General features: G+C 33.1%; 1 protein-coding gene across 1 annotated transcript in view; it reads left to right on the top strand.

The window, feature by feature from the left end:
- The window catches only part of CADM2 (cell adhesion molecule 2), a 244,731-nt gene that overhangs the window by 85,400 nt on the left and 139,344 nt on the right, over nt 1–19,987 (top strand). Inside the window, exon 5 of the mRNA XM_055314056.1 lies at nt 12,337–12,507. Within this exon, the coding sequence (XP_055170031.1) occupies nt 12,337–12,507 (171 nt within the window). The remainder of the gene's footprint in view (nt 1–12,336; nt 12,508–19,987) is intronic.

Raw genomic sequence — 19,987 nt, 5'->3', positions numbered from 1 at the left:
CTTAAATACTACAAGCTCTATTTGTTCTTACTAAGATTTAATTGATTTTCTTGAATAATTGTTTCATAAGTTGCTGTATACTATTAGATGATTTTTAGAGAACATACGTATATGTATATTTAAATAATTTTCACCAGTTCTAGTTGTTTCACTGGAGGAGTCTGCAGAGTCCCCTATGCTGATATTCTGGAAATTGTCCTCGATTTTTTTTTAATATTTTATTATTTATTTGAAAAACAGAGAAACAGAGAGCACAAAAGGGGTGGAGGGGCAGAGGGAGAAGGAGAAGCAGACTCCCCACTGAGCAGGGAGCCCCACCACATGGGGCTCCATCCCAGGACCCTGGGATCATGACCTGAGCTGAAGGCAGATGCTTCTGAACCACCCGAGTGCCCCTGATTTCTTTTTTATATTCATGTCTTTTTAGAATGTAAACTCATAAATTATTCTAATATATCATTTCATTCCTTTATTTATCCTTATAAACTATTCTATCTCTCATTTCCTGCTATTTTTTCACAGAAAAAAAAATTACATTTCTTTTTTTTGACCATTTTATGTCAAAATTTATTTCTTGCCTCTAGAGATAAAACTATTCCATAAATTCCCTTTTCCTGGTAATTATAGGCTATTTTTAATTATGTTATTCTTCATGAACTTTATATAAAAAGTCATGTATGAATTTTAATAAATGATTTAATAATTTGATGTTTTAATTTGGTTAGTTTTTAATTAGTCTTTTTTTAGGATTTATTTGTTTTAGAGAGAGATCATGCAAGTTGCGGGAGGGGTAGAGGAGAGGGGGAGACGGAGAGAAAAGCAGACTCCCCCTGAGTGTAGAGCCCAGCGTAGAGCTCAATGGTGAGATTTGGTAGAGAACGGATATGGGTGCAATCTTTTGTCATGTTAGTAGAATTATGCCTAATTCTCCTAGGCACCATTGAGAAATCATGACCTAAGCTGAAAACAAGACCTGGGTCTTAACCAATTGAGTCACCCAGGTGCCCCTTTAATTAGTCTTTTTAAAAATTATATTGTTGATCTCCCTTCTTCTTCTCTTTTCTCTATAGTTAAATATAACTGAACTCCCACCCTTGGGCTGCCTTAAGGATTGCTATGCCTAAAAAAGATAGTGAAGAGAAGAAACAAAAGGCAAATACAGAGTAAATATAATTCTAATTAAAAGAAAAGAAGCAGCAATCAACAGTAGTCAATAAGAGTAGAAAAAGGTGATAAAACAATAGAACTGCATCAGATAAAGATTATTTATTTACGTTTAATGTGTCTCATTCCAGGTCTTTGATGATCCATCACTAGCTTTTGTACTTTTCCAAGACAGGAACTGCTCACTTATTCAGAGTTTAGACCAACATTGTCTTTAGTTTTTGAGGAGAGGGATAATAGGAAGAAATGAAGAAATACACTTCAAAGAAAAACAGTAACAAATTGACAACTGCCCACAACTTACACAGGCTGACATGGATGAAACCACTAACTAGACGAAGGAAATGAATGCTTACCTGACAGAATATGCCTAACTTTAATTAATTAAGAACAGACTGGGGCATCTGGATGGCTCCGTCGGTTAAGTGTCTGACTCTTGGTTTCAGCTCAGATGGTGATCTCAGAGACCTGAGACCTTAATTTTTTTCTGCCATCTTTTATCATCTTTTGGGTCCTATAATAAATCACCTTTTAAAATATAAAATAGAATAAATCTTTCAGTCTTCAATATGAGAAAGGGTATTAAAATCTATACAAATATAGTGAGTACTCTGAGGCATCAAACTTAGAGTCAGGTAGTTTTGTCTTTTTTGTTTTGTTTTGTTTTGTAAGTCAGGTGGCGTAATCTTTTGATTTAGCCTAAAAATAGAAAAAAACCCAGAGTGCACAAAATATAAAATCTGTTCTTAAAAGTGCTATAAGTGAAAGTTGATTTCTCCTGTCCAGATTTTTGGTTAGTGACACTGATGTTCACTCAACCTACTCTCAAGTGAAGAGCAATTATTGTAAGGTTTTTCTGACCATGGCCAAGTGAAAGGAACATGAGGGAACCTAGTTATAGCCATAAAAGTTGTTCCCTGGATATAAAGAGGTCACTGATTGACTGGCTTCATAGTTACTTAGCTCCTTTCAGTCTATTATTGCCATCGGCTATCTGCTTCTTCCTTTATTTGACACACCTTTCCTCCACCTCATGAATTGTATTCTCTCATTCGATTGGCTAAATCATGGCTTTCCTCATACTAGCTGTGGGATATATGTGTGCATACATGCTCAAACACGTGTTTTTAACTTCAATTTCTTTGAATTCTTCAAGGTTTTAAATCGTGTTAAGATGTGATAGAGAATCGGAAACTAGTTTGATTACATTATTTCTGCTTGGGGATAAAACCTCATGCTTGCCACCCTGGAGATTAGTCACCCTGGGCTTAGGTACCTCTTCAGATTTAATTATACCTGGTTCAAGTCATGTGCTACAGAACATGACAATTATAGGCAAAGAATGCCTACAAAAGAAATTACATAGGAGAGGAATTTAACACTAAAAGGCCAACCTGGTTATGGCAAACACTATGAATTCACATTCAATAAGTATAGGTACTATAGAGGATAACTTATGTTCACATTCTGATAAAATTTTTAGATTTTATGACTCTAATTCCATTAGATATAAAATATTAAGGAGTCTCTACTGAAACGTTGTGGTCTGGGATTAGATTTGCAAAAGGCTGCTATTCTTCCCCTTCCTATCACTTTTTTTGAGTTTTGTATTTATGAATAATAGGTAGTGTGAAAACTAACTCCAAATTTCCCAAGATAAATTTCACAAACCATGCAGTATATACCTCAAAGCTCATTATCATGTTGTGTAAGTCAGAAAGAGGAAGACTTTGTTGAAACTGGCAAATGCTGTAAGTTAGTCTATTGTATTAGTATTGTAGAAATAAGTAATATTAATATTGCTGCTGATTATTCAAAGAAAGTGATAATAGTATAAAGAAGATATTCTTGAATACAAATTAATCTCTATCTTGGTTCTCACAACAATTATTAACTAATTTTCTAAGTATCCACTTTTCTCCAAGATAGTCTATCTCTTATACTCCTTTCAAAAGATATATCTGATAGGGTTAAGATCAGAGAAAAGATCTGGTATTGTTAGTTCTTAAACTGTTATACTCTATTATTTTGAACATACCAATAGTTTTAAGAATATTTAAATAATATATTTACATATCTGTCCACTTCACTGGGCTGGAGTTTATTTCCTCACCCAACTTTTTATATATGGAATCTGACATGGTGTCAAGCATGTGGTAAATGCTCAAAGTTTTAATCTAGAGAATAAATGAATCACTTGTGTTAAAGTGGTCTCAGACTTTACCATAATAATTTTTAGAGGTGGTGACTCATTTTTACTGGATGCTGTCCTAAGCAAAGCAAACTAGTTCTGAATATCCTTCTGAGGTACAGGAAACTAAATATAGAATTGAATAAATATAAATGTAGAATTAAATATAGAACTAGTCACTTGAGTGAAAGTGATCTAAGACTTTACCTCAATAATTTTCAAAGGAGAAGGTTCTACTCCTTACTGATTGTTTTACTAGACTCCGCAATATAGTTCTTAATGTTCTTCTAAGGTTTTAAATCCTAATAGACATTTGACTGTTTCTGAGCCATCAATGATTGAACTACGTCCAATTTTTCGTTTTTTGGTTTTTTTGAAGGAGAGTAACTCTTACAACTCATAATGTGCTAGAAGTATTTGCATTAATACAGGAAAAAAAAACCCATGGATTAACATAAAAGGTAATGATGCTGAATTTGGAACAACCTCAAAATTAGTAAAGAAAACAAGATAAAACTTGAAGTGAGATAAGCAAGAAAATCCTATTCATTAAGTCTTTCACATTTGCCAATGATGAGTCACAAACGTTTTTTTTTTGTTAGTACTTTTATTGACTACAAAGAAAGAGACATGATCAATTAATTATTATGTCCACAAAACAGTGTATGAAATAGGTCTAACATTTTCTGGTGCTGAGCGTCAAAAGACAAAGAGAATTCCTCTCTGAATCCACGTGTTTCAGACAAATGTGTATGTATTTAATGGTGTCAGGGTACATATTACAAGATCCATACAGCATATACTCATAGTACCTTTCAATGCAGACACTGAAGAGACACCTGATCAAAGAATAACATTTCACCTGGCTGAATAAACTGAAAGAGAGGTTTTAGAATATTTAGATAAGCAAAGTATCTCCTCTTCATCAGTTATCCAAAAATATTACTACACTTTTTTAAACTTTTGAAATCTATTAACAAGAACTGAGTTTCAGTAAAATTCCTTGCCAAATAAAATGGTTATTTTGTGTACTGGCTAATGGTAGAACCATAGCTTTAAAAAACAGGATGGCCATGGCACCTCTAATAAATGTGGAATACTATGAGAAGAAATCTGTCCCCTTCCAGTTGGAGTTGTAGGAAGGAACACTCATAGGCAAAAAAAGAGATTTGCCTCATGAATTTGTTTTGAAGTTTTCTCCAGTGAACAAATGAAAATGGTTAATCAGACTTAATGCTCTATCATATAAGATGTGACCTCAATATTTTTCTTCTGGAAAAAGTTTAAAGCAGAAACAAAATACTTACCTTGAATATTAAAGAAAGATGCTTTGTAAAATACTTTTGAACGCTTAATCTTAAGAGAAAAAAATAAAGTACTGACATTCCTTTCAAGATAAATTGATATTAAAACACACATCTAAGGGGCACCTGGGTGGCACAGTCAGTTAAGCAATGGACTCTTGGTTTCAGCTCAGGTTGTGTCATGAGATGAAGGCCTGCCTGAGCTCTGTGCTCAGTGCAGAGTCTGCTTAAGTTTGTTTCTTTCTCCTTTTTCCTCTGTTCCTTCCCCTCACATTCTCTCTTGTGCACTCTCTTTCTCTCTCTCTCTAAAACAAATAAATCTTTAAAAAAATAAAATATGCATATAAGTTACTGAATGAGTTAACCAGGCATAGTTACTTTATGTCAATCTAACAAAGTAATAGGGAGTTGGCTATCTTCTAAAAATGGTGTAGTTTTAGAAAATTTGATCTATAGAACTTCTTTTAAACAGTAATTACACAATATATCCAGTTGTGTAACAGTAATTACACAACATATCCAAAAATACTGCTGTAGATCACAGTGGCTGTAGATCAAAATGGTTGTTTCAAATTTTTGACATAAAGTTATCTCATATAGTGCCCACATTTTCTCTTCTCTATGACAAGATGACCTACTTTCAGGTAAGTAGGTCAAATCATTTAAGTACCATTAATATGGATTCAGAATAATTCCCTAAAATTATCATCTGATCCACCATAAAATACTGTTACAAACCCAGACTCTGAAAATAATAGTAAAGTTTAAGTTCTATAGGAGCATCAATATCTGGGGAAAACATTGTGATCCTGCAGCTTTGGTCATGGCCAGAGAATTAGAAACCCAAATAGATCAGGGGAAGTTACATAATACCCCTACATAATTCCTAAGAGATACCTCTCAATGATGAGGAGATATGGCACTCGCAGTACTGGGAACAAGTGAAAGCTGTGTCTAAATCTTATCTTGTTCCCAGTGTGGCTGTGGCATAATGGTCTTCCAATGGATTAAAGGGAAATTGGCCCACATTAGGTGCATGCCTGGCTACTCCAGGATGCAAAACAAGATTATCCTTTATAAAACTGAGATTATTTTCTTTCTGGATCTGTTTAAATGGGATTAAATTCACAAAAGTACAGAAAGGAAATGAATCACAAAAATTCAGATTGTAATACACAGGCTGATTAGAACCACTGTGGATACAAAGTGAAGTTCTATGGAACTTTAATCACTTTAGATGATTTCTTTTAGAAAAAATCTAATCCAAAAGAAGCTGAAACTACAGACATAGAGTCAGGTGACCTAGCATTATAAATGTGGAGAGATGGATATGAATGTAGCTCCTGAGATTTGATATTTTATGAAAAATTTGGATGTAAAAAAACAATACACAGATGACCTTTGTTCCTTAGCTAACCTGATGTAGGGCTTCTAAATCTGTTAATTTGAGGGCTTCAGCGGTCTTGCTCATGATTATATCTGCCTTTTTTATTTTCAACCTTAGCTCTAAGTAAGATAAAGATCTAAAACCCAAATAGAAGCAGACTACTATTCTACATTCCAAGTCTCATAAATACAAATATAAAAACTAGTAGAAAATTATTTACTTTGAGACTTCACGTTCAAGAAATGTTCAGGAGGGCAGCCCTGGTGGCTCAGTGGTTTAGTGCCGCATTTGGCCCAGGGCGCGATCCTGGAGTCCTGGGATTGAGTCCCATGTCGGACTTCCTGCATGGAGCCTGCTTCTGTCTATGCCTCTGTGTGTGTGTGTGTGTGTGTGTGTGTGTGTGTGTGTGTATCTCATGAATAAATAAATAAAAATTTAAAAAAAAAGAAATGTTCAGGAAAATACTTGAGGAATTTTCCTAGGCAGATCTGTTTTTAGGTTTTTTATTATAGAAAATTTCAACATATACAATGATAGCATAATAAAGTTCTCAACTGCCACCCACCCAAAGCAATCACTGTTCTGATTATTTGTGAACAAGTGGTAAAAGTCCAAAACCTCCTTGGAAAATGATAGAAGGGTGGCGGCAAGGATTATGAAGGAAACTAATCCTACAAACACCTCTCTTTATTGCTTGCTCTCAACTTGTGCTGACCATCATACCAATACATTATATAATATATGAAATGGATATTTTGAAAAATGTAAAAAATGAGAAGAAATATATATTTTAAAATAGTAAAGGTAGAATGGAAGGTTAGGAAGAGAGTAAATTAAAATGATGGATAGAGATAGTTTGAGATGGAGAGAGAAAAGTCCCAATATTTCCTCTTCATTGATGGTTACATCACTGATCTTTACTCTTTCTCCTCAAAATATGTCCGTGGCCAGCAGCAGACTTTCAGGCTCCATCCATCCCATAACATCTTGAATCAGAATCTGCATTTCTGCCAAGATCCAAAGGTGATTTGTATGCACATCCATTCTTAAAAAATACTGCTGTAGATCACAATGTAATGAAAGACATGCCAAAGGAGAAACGATGGAGACACTGAAACAAGACAGAACAAGAAACAAGAATACACATGCAATCAGCAAATTAACTGTGCAAAGTAAAGAAAATTTTTATTGATTCTATAACTGTGAATGCATCAGTTATTTTATAAAGCTAGAAACCAAAAATAGACTTAGATTTTAAGTACTATTTCCTGCCTGTTTTTTTTTTGGGGGGGGCAGGGGGTGAGGGTGGTAAGGAGGAGATCAGCATGAAACAGAAAAGATAAAATGATTGGCTCTTATTGATGTTTTTTTCTGTTCATTTTATTGCTTTTAGGAACCATAGGTGTCACATAAGCTAATATTAAAAGCAACAAATTATACTTTTGTGTATTCTATTTGAATGATGGTTATTAAAATTTTATGCGATGCTATTAGATTTTATGTGTCCATTTAATATTACATTAAATGATACTTTTATAAAGGAATTGGCTAAAGGAAGCAGATGTGTGGGTTCTTAAAATACAGCTGTTATTAAAATTAAACAATTAGCAGCAATGTTTTGTCTTTCATATATTGTGAAACATAATTATAATAGTGGTTTACTAAGAGATCTAAATTTTCTTATACTGCCACTGCTTAGAGCTACAAACCAGAAAACATTGGACGTGGATTTATACAAATTAATATAAAAATGAGGCAAAATTTTGTATAAATCTATAAAACACTAAAAGGTAAAAGGGCTCATATATATATATGTTCACATAAATAAATATATATATTGTTTAATATAACAAAAGACTATAAATGCATCTGTGTTATCCTGACATATTTTGACTAAAAGGGAATAATTGCATATTTTAATATGTTTTTAATTGAGATTTAAACTAATATTTAAATGGAAAAATCACAGAAATGACTGGTTAGCAAAAATGAGTTATTTTGCAAGATAATTTATGAAGAACTTTGTATCCTGTATGATTAATTTATAGTTATAAGATAAATTGAGCATTTTATGTACCTTCCCTATATGTCAAATGTTAGAAATTTTTCTTACTCTCAAAACTTCCTAAATTATGTAAAATTTTTTAATGGTGAAATCTTAATTAGGTGACTTTTTTCCTAATCTGTGAACACAATCATGAGCATTTATTTTCAAGAGCAAGACATAGAACATTTACCTAATTTTATTCTTTATGAATAATTATTTTATTTTTGAAATCAATAAGATAAAGTCAGACTTCTTTGAAAATAAGTAAAACTCAGTGCAACATGCAAATATCTACCCACAAATACCTCAAATTCAAAATTACTTTCAAGGTCAAATCTTTGATAGAACACAATGGATTAGCTCAGCTTACATTACTTTGTTGTCATTAATAAGTTCTTAAATGTTTTTAAAATTATTTATTAAATAGTAAAATCAAATATTTTATGTACTTTATTGAACATAACTCTTTCCCTAAAAATATCGTTGTTCATTAGACATGAAAGAGTAAGAAAATGGAACAGCTTTTTCCTGAAACTACATATAGGATCATGTTATAATAACTTTAGCCTATCATTTTGATTTTTAATCCATTAAAATTAACCTCCTCTTATCAACTAGTTTAGACTTAAGAAATTTTAAATTAAATGAAGATATTATTAAGCCTCTTTTCCATAGAGAACAAATAATCCCTGAGTGCACCATTTCATAAGAAATCTTAATCATATGCAATAGGGATCCCTGGGTGGCTCAGTGGTTGAGCATCTGCCTTTGGCTCAGAGCGTGATCCCGGGGTCCTGGGATCGAGTTCTGCATCAGGCTCCCCACGTGGAGTCTGCTTCTCCCTCTGCCTGTCTCTGCCTCTCTCTCTTCGTGTCTCTCATGAATAAGTAAGTTTAAAAAAAATCATACGCAACAAATTTAAACATCAGTAAATGAATTCACATCTTGAGGAAAGTATTCCTCAAGATTTGTTTCATTCATGCTGAAATAAATTCTTCAGCCAAAGGAAGAGTATTTATCTCACTATAAATTTCACTGCAAATGTATACTTTTAAATATTCAAATTATTCAGATGACTGTCTTTTTACTTTCAAGTAAAATTTTCCTTCTTTTTTTTGTTTCAAATTTTTATTTAAATTCCAGCTAGTTAACATATAGTGTAATATTAGTTTCAGGAATAGAATTTAGTGATTCATCACTTCCCTACAATACCCAGGGCTCATCCTAACAAGTGCCCTCCTTATTCTCCATTACCCATTTAACTCATCCCTGCTCACCTCCTCTCCAGCAACCCTCAGTTTGTTCTCTCTAATTAAGAGAACTCTCTGTTTTATGGTTTACCTCCCTCTTTTTTCCCCTACGCACATCTGTTTTGTTTCTTAAATTTCACACATGCATGAAATCATATGGTATTTGTCTTTCTCTGACTGACCTATGGTGCTTAGCATAATACACTCTAGCCCCATCCATGTCATTGAAAATAGCAAAATTTCATTCTTTTTGATGACTGAGTAATTTTTCATATTTTCTTTATCCCTTCATTGGTTGATGGAAATTTAGGCTATTCCCATAACTTGAGTATTGTTGATAGTGCTGCTATAAACATCAAGCGTGCATGTGTCCATTTGACTCAGAATTTTTGTATCCTTTAGGTAAATACCTAATTGTATAATTGCTGAATCATAGGGTAGCTCTAGTTTTAACTTTTTGATCAACCTCTACACTGTTTTCCAGGGTGGCTGCACCAGTTTGCACTCTCACCAATAGTATAAGAGGGTTCCCCTTTCTCCACATCCTTGCTAACATCTGTTGTTTCCTGTGTTGTTAATTTTAGCTATTCTGAGATGTGTGAGGTGGTGTCTCATTGTGGTTTTGATTTGCATTTCCCTGATGGTCAGTGATGTTGAGCATCTTTTCATGTTTCTGTTAGCCTTCTGGATGTCTACTTTGGAAAAGTGTCTATTCATGTCTTCTGCCCATTTGTTAATTGTATTATTTGTTTTTTGGGTGTTGAGTTTGATATGTTCTTTATAGATTTTGGATGCTAACCCTTTACTAGATATGTCATTTGCAAATATCTTCTCCTATTCTGTAAGCTGCCCTTTAGCTTTATTGATTGTTTCCTTTTTTTTATTTTATTATTTTATTTATGATAGTCACACACAGAGAGAGAGAGAGAGAGAGGCAGAGACACAGGCAGAGAGAGAAGCAGGCTCCATGCACCGGGAGCCCGACGTGGGATTCGATCCCGGGTCTCCAGGATCGCGCCCTGGGCCAAAGGCAGGCGCCAAACCGCTGCGCCACCCAGGGATCCTATTGATTGTTTTCATTGTGCAGAAGCTTTTTATCTTCATGAAGTCCTAAGAGTTTATTTTTGCTTTTTTTCTCCCCTTGCCTCTGGTGACATGTTTACTAAGAAGTTGCAATGGCCGTGGTCAAAGAGGTTGCTGCCTGTGTTCTCTTCTAAGACTCTGATGGTTTCCTGTCTCACATTTAGGTCTTCCATCCATTTTGAATTTATTTTTGTGTGTGGTGTAAGAAAGTGGTCCAGTTTCATCCTTCTGCACGTTGCGCAGTCCAGTTTTCCCAACACCATTTGTTGAGGAGACTGTCTTTTTTTCCATTGGATATTCTTTCCTGCTTTGTCAAATATTAATTGACCATATAGTTGTGGGTCCATTTCTGGGTTTTCTATTCTGTTCTATTGATCAATGTGTCTGTTTTTGTGCCAGAACCATACTGTCTTGGACTAAAGATAACCTTGTGTTATGACTTGAGATCCAGATTTGTGATATGTTCAGCTTTGGTTTTCTTTTTCAAGATTATATTTGCTATTTAGTGTCTTTTGTGGCTTCATACAAATTTTAGGATTGTTTGTTCAATCTCTGAAAAACACTGTTGATATTTTAATAGGGATTGTATTAAATATTTAAATTGCTTTTAGCAATATTTATTCTTCCAATGATCATGGAATGTTTTTCCATTTCTTTGTGTCATCTTCAATTCCTTTACTCTTAAAAGTATATAACACTTACTTCTTTTGTTTATTCCTAGATATCTTATGGTTTTTGGTGCAATTATAAATTGGATCATTTCCTTGATTTCTCTTTCTGCTCCTTCATTATTGGTGTATAGAAATGCCACAGATTTCTCTATGTTGATTTTGTATCCTGCAACTTTACTGAATTCATGTATCAGTTCTAGAAATTTTTTGGTGGAGTCCCTCAGATTTTCTACACAGAGTATCATATCATCTGTTGCTGACTTGGATGCCTTTTATTTGTTTTTGTTATCTGATCATGGAGGCTAGGATTTCCAGTACTATGTTAAATAACAGTGGTGAGAGTGGACATCCCTGTCTTGTTCCTGACCATAGAATAGTAGTTTTGTTTTTCTCCATTGAGGATTATATTTGCTGCTTGTCTTTTGTATTTGGCCTTTATGATATTGAGGTAGGTTCATTCTCACCCTACTTTGTTGGGGGATTTATCAAAAATGGATGCTGTACTTTGTCAAATGGTTTTTCTGCATCTATTGATGGGGCCATATGATTCTTATCCTTTCTCTTATTAATGTGATGTTCACGTGGATTTATTTGTGAATATTAAACAACTCTTGCAGTCCAGTAATAAATGCTACTTGATTGTGCTGAATGATTCTTTTAATATACTGTTGGATTCTATTTGCTAGTATTTTATTGAGAATTTTTGTATCCATGTCCCCTACTTTTTCTTTATAAAAGATAACTATCTCATTGTAGGTATGCTTTAGCAATTATGTTCGTCTTGCATTGTTCATGTTGAAATCATAACTCAAATACATTGTACTTTCTTTAGACCTAACCAGATGTTGTGAATTTGACCTTCCCAACTGTACATGTAGCTCAGAGAATTAAGATTATTCTTATGTAAAATTTAAATCTAAATAAAGGAGGTTAATATTGTAAAATGGCATGATTTCTCAAATGGAATATTAAAAACAAAAAACACCCTTGCACTAAAGGATTATAGTTCTGTGCCCTACCCTTTTATTTTATTTATATTGCTACCTTTTAAATTTTATTTCTGAAGTAGTTATATTTTTATTTACTCAAACCAAAATGGATTAAATTAACAAATATTTGCTTTTTAAAAATTGGAAAAGAGGGGGAGATGGTGCTTCCAGTTGTGTCTTGAGTAAGTGAAATCTATTACATTTTGAAAAATAATGTCACAGAATTTTAAAATTTATATTTTACTTTTAGATGTAAAATATTTAAAAGAAGAAGATGCAAATCGCAAGACTTTCACTGTCAGCAGCACACTGGATTTCCGAGTGGACCGGAGCGATGATGGCGTGACTGTGATCTGCAGAGTAGACCATGAATCCCTCAATGCCACCCCTCAGGTGGCCATGCAGGTGCTAGAAATACACTGTAAGTAAATGCTACTCCCTTCCTAGTTATCACAGCAGGAGCAAATCTCTTCACCTACATTTAAAATCATTTCAAAACATCCTAAAGTATCACCTCAGTGCAGCAAAAACAGCAAAATGAAGTATAACTACTCTCCCTGGTATTAATCACATTCAGAGGAAAGTAGTTATTGACTGAATATCATTCTTGACAAGGAAGATAAATAAAGGAAATATCCTTATTAAAAGTTAAAACTTCTAAATGTGTTCCACATGGTGACATGATACATGTATATGCATATGGGTAGGGTAGGAAGAGTAGTTATTTTGACAGAGTCCCTAAGGGTGGGGAATCTGAGAGTGCCTTGATGGACCTTACCGTATGAAAGAAACTTTGTTATGCATGAATGTGTTGTCCTATCTGCCCATCTGTGCCTTTAAAATTAGACAGTTTTTTACCTTCTATATGAGATATCCTAAATCTTTATAAATATAGCGGTATATCCATTATGTTTTCATCATCAACTTCATTACTGACAAGTGATAGGAACAACATTAATTGGATGACTCTAGCGGGCCAATGGCAGTGCTAAATGTTTTGCTGGCAATATTTCATCTTACATCTCATGTTAGGGCAACAGCACAAACACCTGATGGGTAGTTTTCCTCTTTAGTCATAGTTTATGGATGAAGACATTGAAGATTATAGTGATTGAGTCATTTGGCCAAGTTCATACATCTAGCACATGGTAGACTCGTAATCATGACGTTTTTATTAGTTAGCAAGGCCCTGGAATATAAGAGGTGATCTAGAAATATTTATCCAATAAAAATAAATCAACTGAAATATATAAGATAAAGTTGAAAAAAGTAGAGTCCAAGAATTACATTTCTGAATTGTATCACTTCATTTTTTTTAAATATTGGAAAATTGTTTGTGATAAAGTTATAGTTTGAGTTTAGAATTTGTGTTATAAAATTACATTAAATCCTAAAAATTTAAATCTAAGTACTGGTATTTTAATAGCCTCACTGCATTTTGTTTTTATTTATTACAAGAACCTATTAAGTACCTACTATAAAACAATCATAATTTTAGGCACTGGCATTATATAAGTGACAAAAAATAACAAAACAAATTGAGATTAGCCTAGTGTCAAGATTACCACCACCACCACTAGTGACAGACTCCAGTTCTCCTACAGCATCCATTCTAGGTAGGAATGACAGCATAGCAAAATAAATAAAACCAACATATAGCAGACTATGTACAAAGAAATAATAAAGCAGAAGTGATAAGGAGTACAATTTGAGAAACGGGAATGGAGTTCAAGGAAAGTGTACATGTGTTAGTATATAGCATATATATAATGTCTTTATAAACATATATTGTATTACATATCATATTAAATTATATTACATATTGTATTATAATAAATATATTTATATGTAAAATACAAATATTATATATTTTTAAATAAATATTAGAAAGACCAGAGTAGAAGGAAAACTGGAGAGTATTTATGAGATCAGATCAGAGAAGTACCAGGAAGACCAAACTTCTTTATTTTTTCAATTTTTGATAGAGAAATGTCAATATGATTATGATTTTTAATTATTGCTCACTGTTTTAATTATTCTTAGTTTAATAGTAAGTGAAATTACTGTAATATTTTAAGTACTTTTGATTATATTAAGTTAGTTTCATTAATTTTCCTCTTGTTCTCATTGAAACAAATCTGCAACAAGCATATTTTAGGCCCAATACTGAGATTATCTTCAAATTTCAGCATTTATTTGCAATGACACCTTGGTACGATTACTAAAACTGTTTGAGCTTTGATTATAAATTCGACAATTAGTTCTACAAAGATCAAAGTAGACTATTTTTTATGGCATTTGATAAAATTTCAGTGAATGCCACTTACCTTAGTTTAACCTGCTATACCACAAATACCCATAGCCTGGGTGGCTTATAAACCAAAGATGTTTATTTCTCACAGTTTTGGAGGCTGGAAGTTCAAGCTCAAGGAGCAGGTAATTGACTGCATCCTGGTTTATAGATGGCTGTCTCCCCTCCATGTCTGCACATGGCAGAAGGGGCCAAGGAGCTCTCTGGGGCTCTTTTGCAAGGGCACTAAACCCAGTCAGTCATCACCTTACCAAAGCCCTACCTGCTAATACATCACATTGAGAATTAGGTTTCAACATATGAATTTTAGAGGGACACAGACATTCAACCTATAGCAATTTCCCCTTTCTATTTCTTATTTTATCAACGTTCTTTCAAAATGTGGAAAGTTGTATAGTTTGTTATATTGAGAGGACCCAGGTTATCAACATTTGGCTTAAACTTTTTCACATATATAAAATAGAGGAAAATTTAAAATAGTAATTAACTACTAATTTAACTGTAATTTTCAACATATAATAAAAGAAAAAAAAATAAGTCAGAAATATTAAAGGTCACCAGCTAATGATTACTCCCCAGAAATCCACCAATAGTCAAGCAAAATCAGATATATTTAGTTTGCTATGGCAAAGAAGAAGCATATCAGGTGAATCTCTGTGTATTGATAAGAAAGAGTATAAAGAGGGTTTTGACAGGATTTGGGTTTGCCCTGAATATTTTAAGAGGGTTCTGGATTAAATACTGTCAGTATTGGGGACAAATCAAGAATGAGGTACAGTGGTAACTTTTACCAAGAAAGCAAAATCATTAATGCAGAGTTAGATACGCTATTATAAAGATGCAGCAGTTAATCGTGCTGATTTTTGTGGTTGGTGAGTGTCCTGATCTCTGTCTTGTTTCACACCTGGACATGGAATAAACTTGCTTTTGTCTTCCTCCACCCCATAGTCGCAGAGTGGCTCTAGCTGATTATTGTTTAGATTCTAGAGAATTGTTTATGTTTGTTGAGGATATTTCAGCTTAGCTGTCAGATGCCAATTGTTAGCTGCCAAAGTTATTGTCACTTTCCTGGGAGTCTAAAATAGAGCTATTCTATATATAATTCCTGGGAATTTTTGCTGTTCACTATATCTCACTGTGCATTATTAAAGGAACTTTATGGAGGAAGGGAAATGAATTGTATCATTTTTTAGAAAGTTTTACATGAAAAATGTTACACTTGGTATCCAATTAAAAATAGCAACTCATTTTATTATCTTTGTTTAAATGTAAGTGGCTAGAAAGCAGAGACCATATATATTTAAATTATTCCTTTTAGCATCTAGCATACCACCATTCAAGTGTGTGAAGGTAATTAAAACTAACTGATGATAATGCTGAATGTTCCTTTAGGGATGCAGAACATTCCCCAGAGATGAAATGTGGAGTGGAGAATGGAGAGGGGGCATTTAGCAACAGTTTTCACTAAAATTAGAGCAAATTGAACAAATCGGGTGTGGTCTTCATGGCTCTGGGTAGATGCGCATGTGCAAAATGCATGATGTGGGAATTCTCATAGATGTAAGTGGGGGAAAATAGAAAGAACTGGAAAAAGAAGAAGGTGATTAGCCTAGAACTAGTGGAACATAAATTTGTGGAAAAGTAAGTTTGATAAGAAATTAGAAGGAAGTGTTAAACATATAGTACAAAGAGCAAAAATTAAGTAGGGACAATTATATTTCTAGGCCTATGTTTTAGCTCCATAACCCTGTGGTATACAATTTAGAAGGACTCAGCCTATAAAGTATGTCACAGCAACATATACTTCTTTATATGACGTTAATCATACATTTTAATTCCACTATGGAGAAAAATACTTTCTTTAAACTTGAAATTTAAGAAAATGTAGACTTCTCACTGTGAACCACAAATTCCTGCAGATTTCATACAACAGAACACAGCATACTTTGTACCTGAGCTGTGGAAAATGCCACTCTCTTTTTTTTTATAGATGGAAATTCTAATTCATCTTTCTATTTTTATTCAGATCTCTTTGAAAACAATAACTTTTTATTTGTCTGATTTAATTGTTAGAATAACAGATTGTATAAGTCAGATTATCTGCATGAACAGAAAGAAATATGCCCAAAACACAGAAAAGGAGAAAATAACATTCATTTTCTATATGTGACACTGACAAGATTTCATAAAAAGTCAGCTGTTATTGAAAAGGAGAAACATAAGAGACAGATTAGTAAAATATTTTAGAATAATGAATGTTTTGAGAAAGCATTTTAGTACTATGGCAGTGAATTGCCAATATTAATAAATAAGAATGCAAATTTTAATACTCTGCATGTTATGGTAAATTACATATAAAATATTCAATATTATATAAATTTTAATATATGAATATATAAATATTTACTATATATAAAATTCATCAAATTATGAAATCTTATGCTATCCTTAATATTAGTTTAGTATTTACCATTTGGTAACAGTGTCATTCTTTGCTTATAAGTAAATGATTCTCCATGCACATCATAAAATTAAGTCCCCATCTACTCAATCGTCCATAACCTCTCTAGCCCAGGTCAGTGTCTTTTAAACTGCCATGTGTTTGTTGATTAATTATACTTCCACACTTGTCTATTTATTATAGAAAGCACTTGATTAAATGTTTCAGGCTATGTAGGTTTATGAGAAAGATGAGTGTTACAAGTAGATTTTTAAAGTAACATATCCCACTTGGCATCTCACTCGTGAAATGCTGATCATCTAATTCCCTGATCTGTCACAAATTATGTATGTCCAGAGGTACAGAATGTAAAACGAGTCAGGAAAAAAGGTGCTAGGAGAACTGTCTTTAGTTTAAATTTTCAAAAATTAAAATCAATTGTTATTTTGATTAACAAAATGCCACGTTTATGCCTGAGGATACTTTGGAAGGAGTTTTTAAGATTTCCAAATATTTCACAAAGCTCATGAAATGTATACTTGCTAGAATCATGAAGTAATCTATACTGCTTGGCAAAAAGATACCTTTATCTACATTAATAAAGGTGCAACCTCTATTTGAGATCCCAGTTTTTAATTGAAGTCTAATTGACATATAATATGTTATTGGTTTCAGGTATACATCATAGGGATTTGACATTTTTATGCGTTACAAAATGATCACCATACGTTTAGTTACCATGTGTCACCATGCAAGGCAATTGAAATATTGCTGATTATATTCCCTCTGATGCACATTAAATCCCCAGAACATTTTTCCTTTATAACTGGGAGTTTGTACCTTTAAATCCCCTTCACGTATTTTACCCATCCCTCACTTCTTCTGCCTTCTGGTAACCTACAGTTTGTTTTCTCTATTGATGGGTCTATTTCTGTTTTGTTCATTTGTTTTGTTTTTTTGATTTCACATATTTGTGAAAGTGAAAGCCTATGGTATTCTTTCTCTGGCTTATTTTACTTAGCATAATGCCTGTCAGTCTATCCATGTTGTTGTGAATGGCAAGATTTCATTCTTGTTTATGGCTGAGTAATATTCCATCACACACACATACACACACACATACACACATTTTTATCCAGTCTTCTAAGGACTCTTGGGTTGCCTTCATATCTTGAAACTATTGCAAATAATGCTGCAATGTACATAGGGAGTGCATATCTCTCTTCAGATTGGCATTTTGTTTCCTTTGAATGGAATTGCTGGATCCTAGAGTTGTTCTAATTTTAATTTTTTGAGGAAATCCCATACTATTTTCTGTTGTGGCTGCTCCACTTTACTTTCCCATCAACAGTATATGAGGGTTCTCTTTTCTCCGTGTTTTCACCACCACTTTTTATTTTCTGTCTTTTTTGATAATAGCCATTCTGATGGCCATGAGGTGACGTCATTGTGATTCTGATTTGCATTTCCATGATGAATGATATTGAGCATCTTTTCAGGTACTTGCTGGGCATCCATGTGTCTTTTTCAGGAAAATGCATATTCAAGCCCTCTGTTCATTCTTTAAAGGAATTATTTGGTTTTCTTGATATTAAACTGTGTAAGTTCTTTACATATTTTGGATATTGACCCTTTATCAGATGTATGATTTGCAAATATCTTCTTCCATTTAGTATGTTGCCTTTTCATTTTGTTGATGGCGTTCATTATGCAAACCTTTTTAGTTTGATGGAACCCCCCCCTTTTTTTTAAATTTAGGCTTTTGTTGCCTTTGCCTGGGAAGATTGATTAAAAGCAAACAAAACATTGCATATATTGATGTCAAAAGCTTACTTCCCATGCTTTCTTCTAGGAGTTTTATGGTTTAGGTTCTACATTGAAATTACATCTTAAATTCATTTTCACATATGGTTGTCCAAAAGAGTTTTAAAGTTTTTCAGGAAGGATACATTACATTGCCCATAAGGATCTATTATTGACATGGAGTCGTGAGATAATCTTTTTCTTTTGCAGATAAAAAATTTATTTTATTTAGTTCCTGTCATATTGAATAAAGTAATTGAATGACCAAATATTTTATGTGATCTGAGTACAGGGATTCAATATATTATGAGAAAGTTTCTGTTATTAATAGAAATAAAAATTTTTGTGTTATTAAGTCACAGCGAATCTCAACTGGCCTTTCCTAATCAAGCTCATTATGACATTCCTAATCAAACTTATTTTAGAAGCTTTAACATTATTTTAAGCACATATATTAATTTCATAAAATAGTCAAGAATAGCCCCCAAATGATGGAATGTATGTATGGTACAGATGACAATGTAGCTTTTGCAGTTAATTTTAGGTCAATTTAATCAAGAATAAAAACTAGAAAAGAAAATGAGGTAGAAATTATTTTGACAAATAAAACTGATATTGATAAAATAAGCATTAGTGATTAATATCCAATATGTTAAACTTCTGATTTAATAACATTGTTTTATAAATCTATTTTTAAATACAGCTCAAGGTTGATTTTTCCTTTTTTCTAAGACAGGGAATGGGGAGAGGGGAAGAGGGAGAAAGAGAGAGAGAGAGAGAGAGAGAGAGAGAATCTTAAGTAAGCGCCATGACCAGCACAGAGCCCAATGCAAGGCTCCATCTCACAACCTTGAGATCATGACTTGAGCTGAAATAAAGGATCAGCTGTTCAGTTAACCAAGTGATCCACCCAGGTGCCCCCAAGTTTGATTTTTCCAAAGTGACTACATATTTAACATCTCAATATTTTCAAATTGTTCTAGTTTTATTTTCTGTTTGAACTATAATGCATGTACACACAGATACACATTTCTAAGAGAAAAACATGGTGAGAAAACTATAATCAATTGCTGTATTGGACTTTATTGGATTAGCTCTTAATATATCAGAAATATTGTCATTACTATTTACTACCTTGATTCAAAAGACTTTCTTAATTAATAGGTTTCATATTTAAGAGCAGTTTTTAGTCTATTAAAAAATTGAGCAGAAAGTACAAAGTTCCAATTTAAACCATTATCCTACCCCCCTCACATTTCCCCATTATTAACTTCGTGCATTATTGTGGTGCATACATTACAGTTGATGAACTAATATTAATAGATTATTATTAGCTAACGTCCATAA

This window comes from Nyctereutes procyonoides, unplaced genomic scaffold (genome assembly GCF_905146905.1).
Source record: "Nyctereutes procyonoides isolate TBG_1078 unplaced genomic scaffold, NYPRO_anot_genome, whole genome shotgun sequence".
In the NCBI taxonomy this organism is placed as follows: domain Eukaryota; kingdom Metazoa; phylum Chordata; class Mammalia; order Carnivora; family Canidae; genus Nyctereutes; species Nyctereutes procyonoides.
This window is presented reverse-complemented; position numbering and strand designations above follow the sequence as displayed.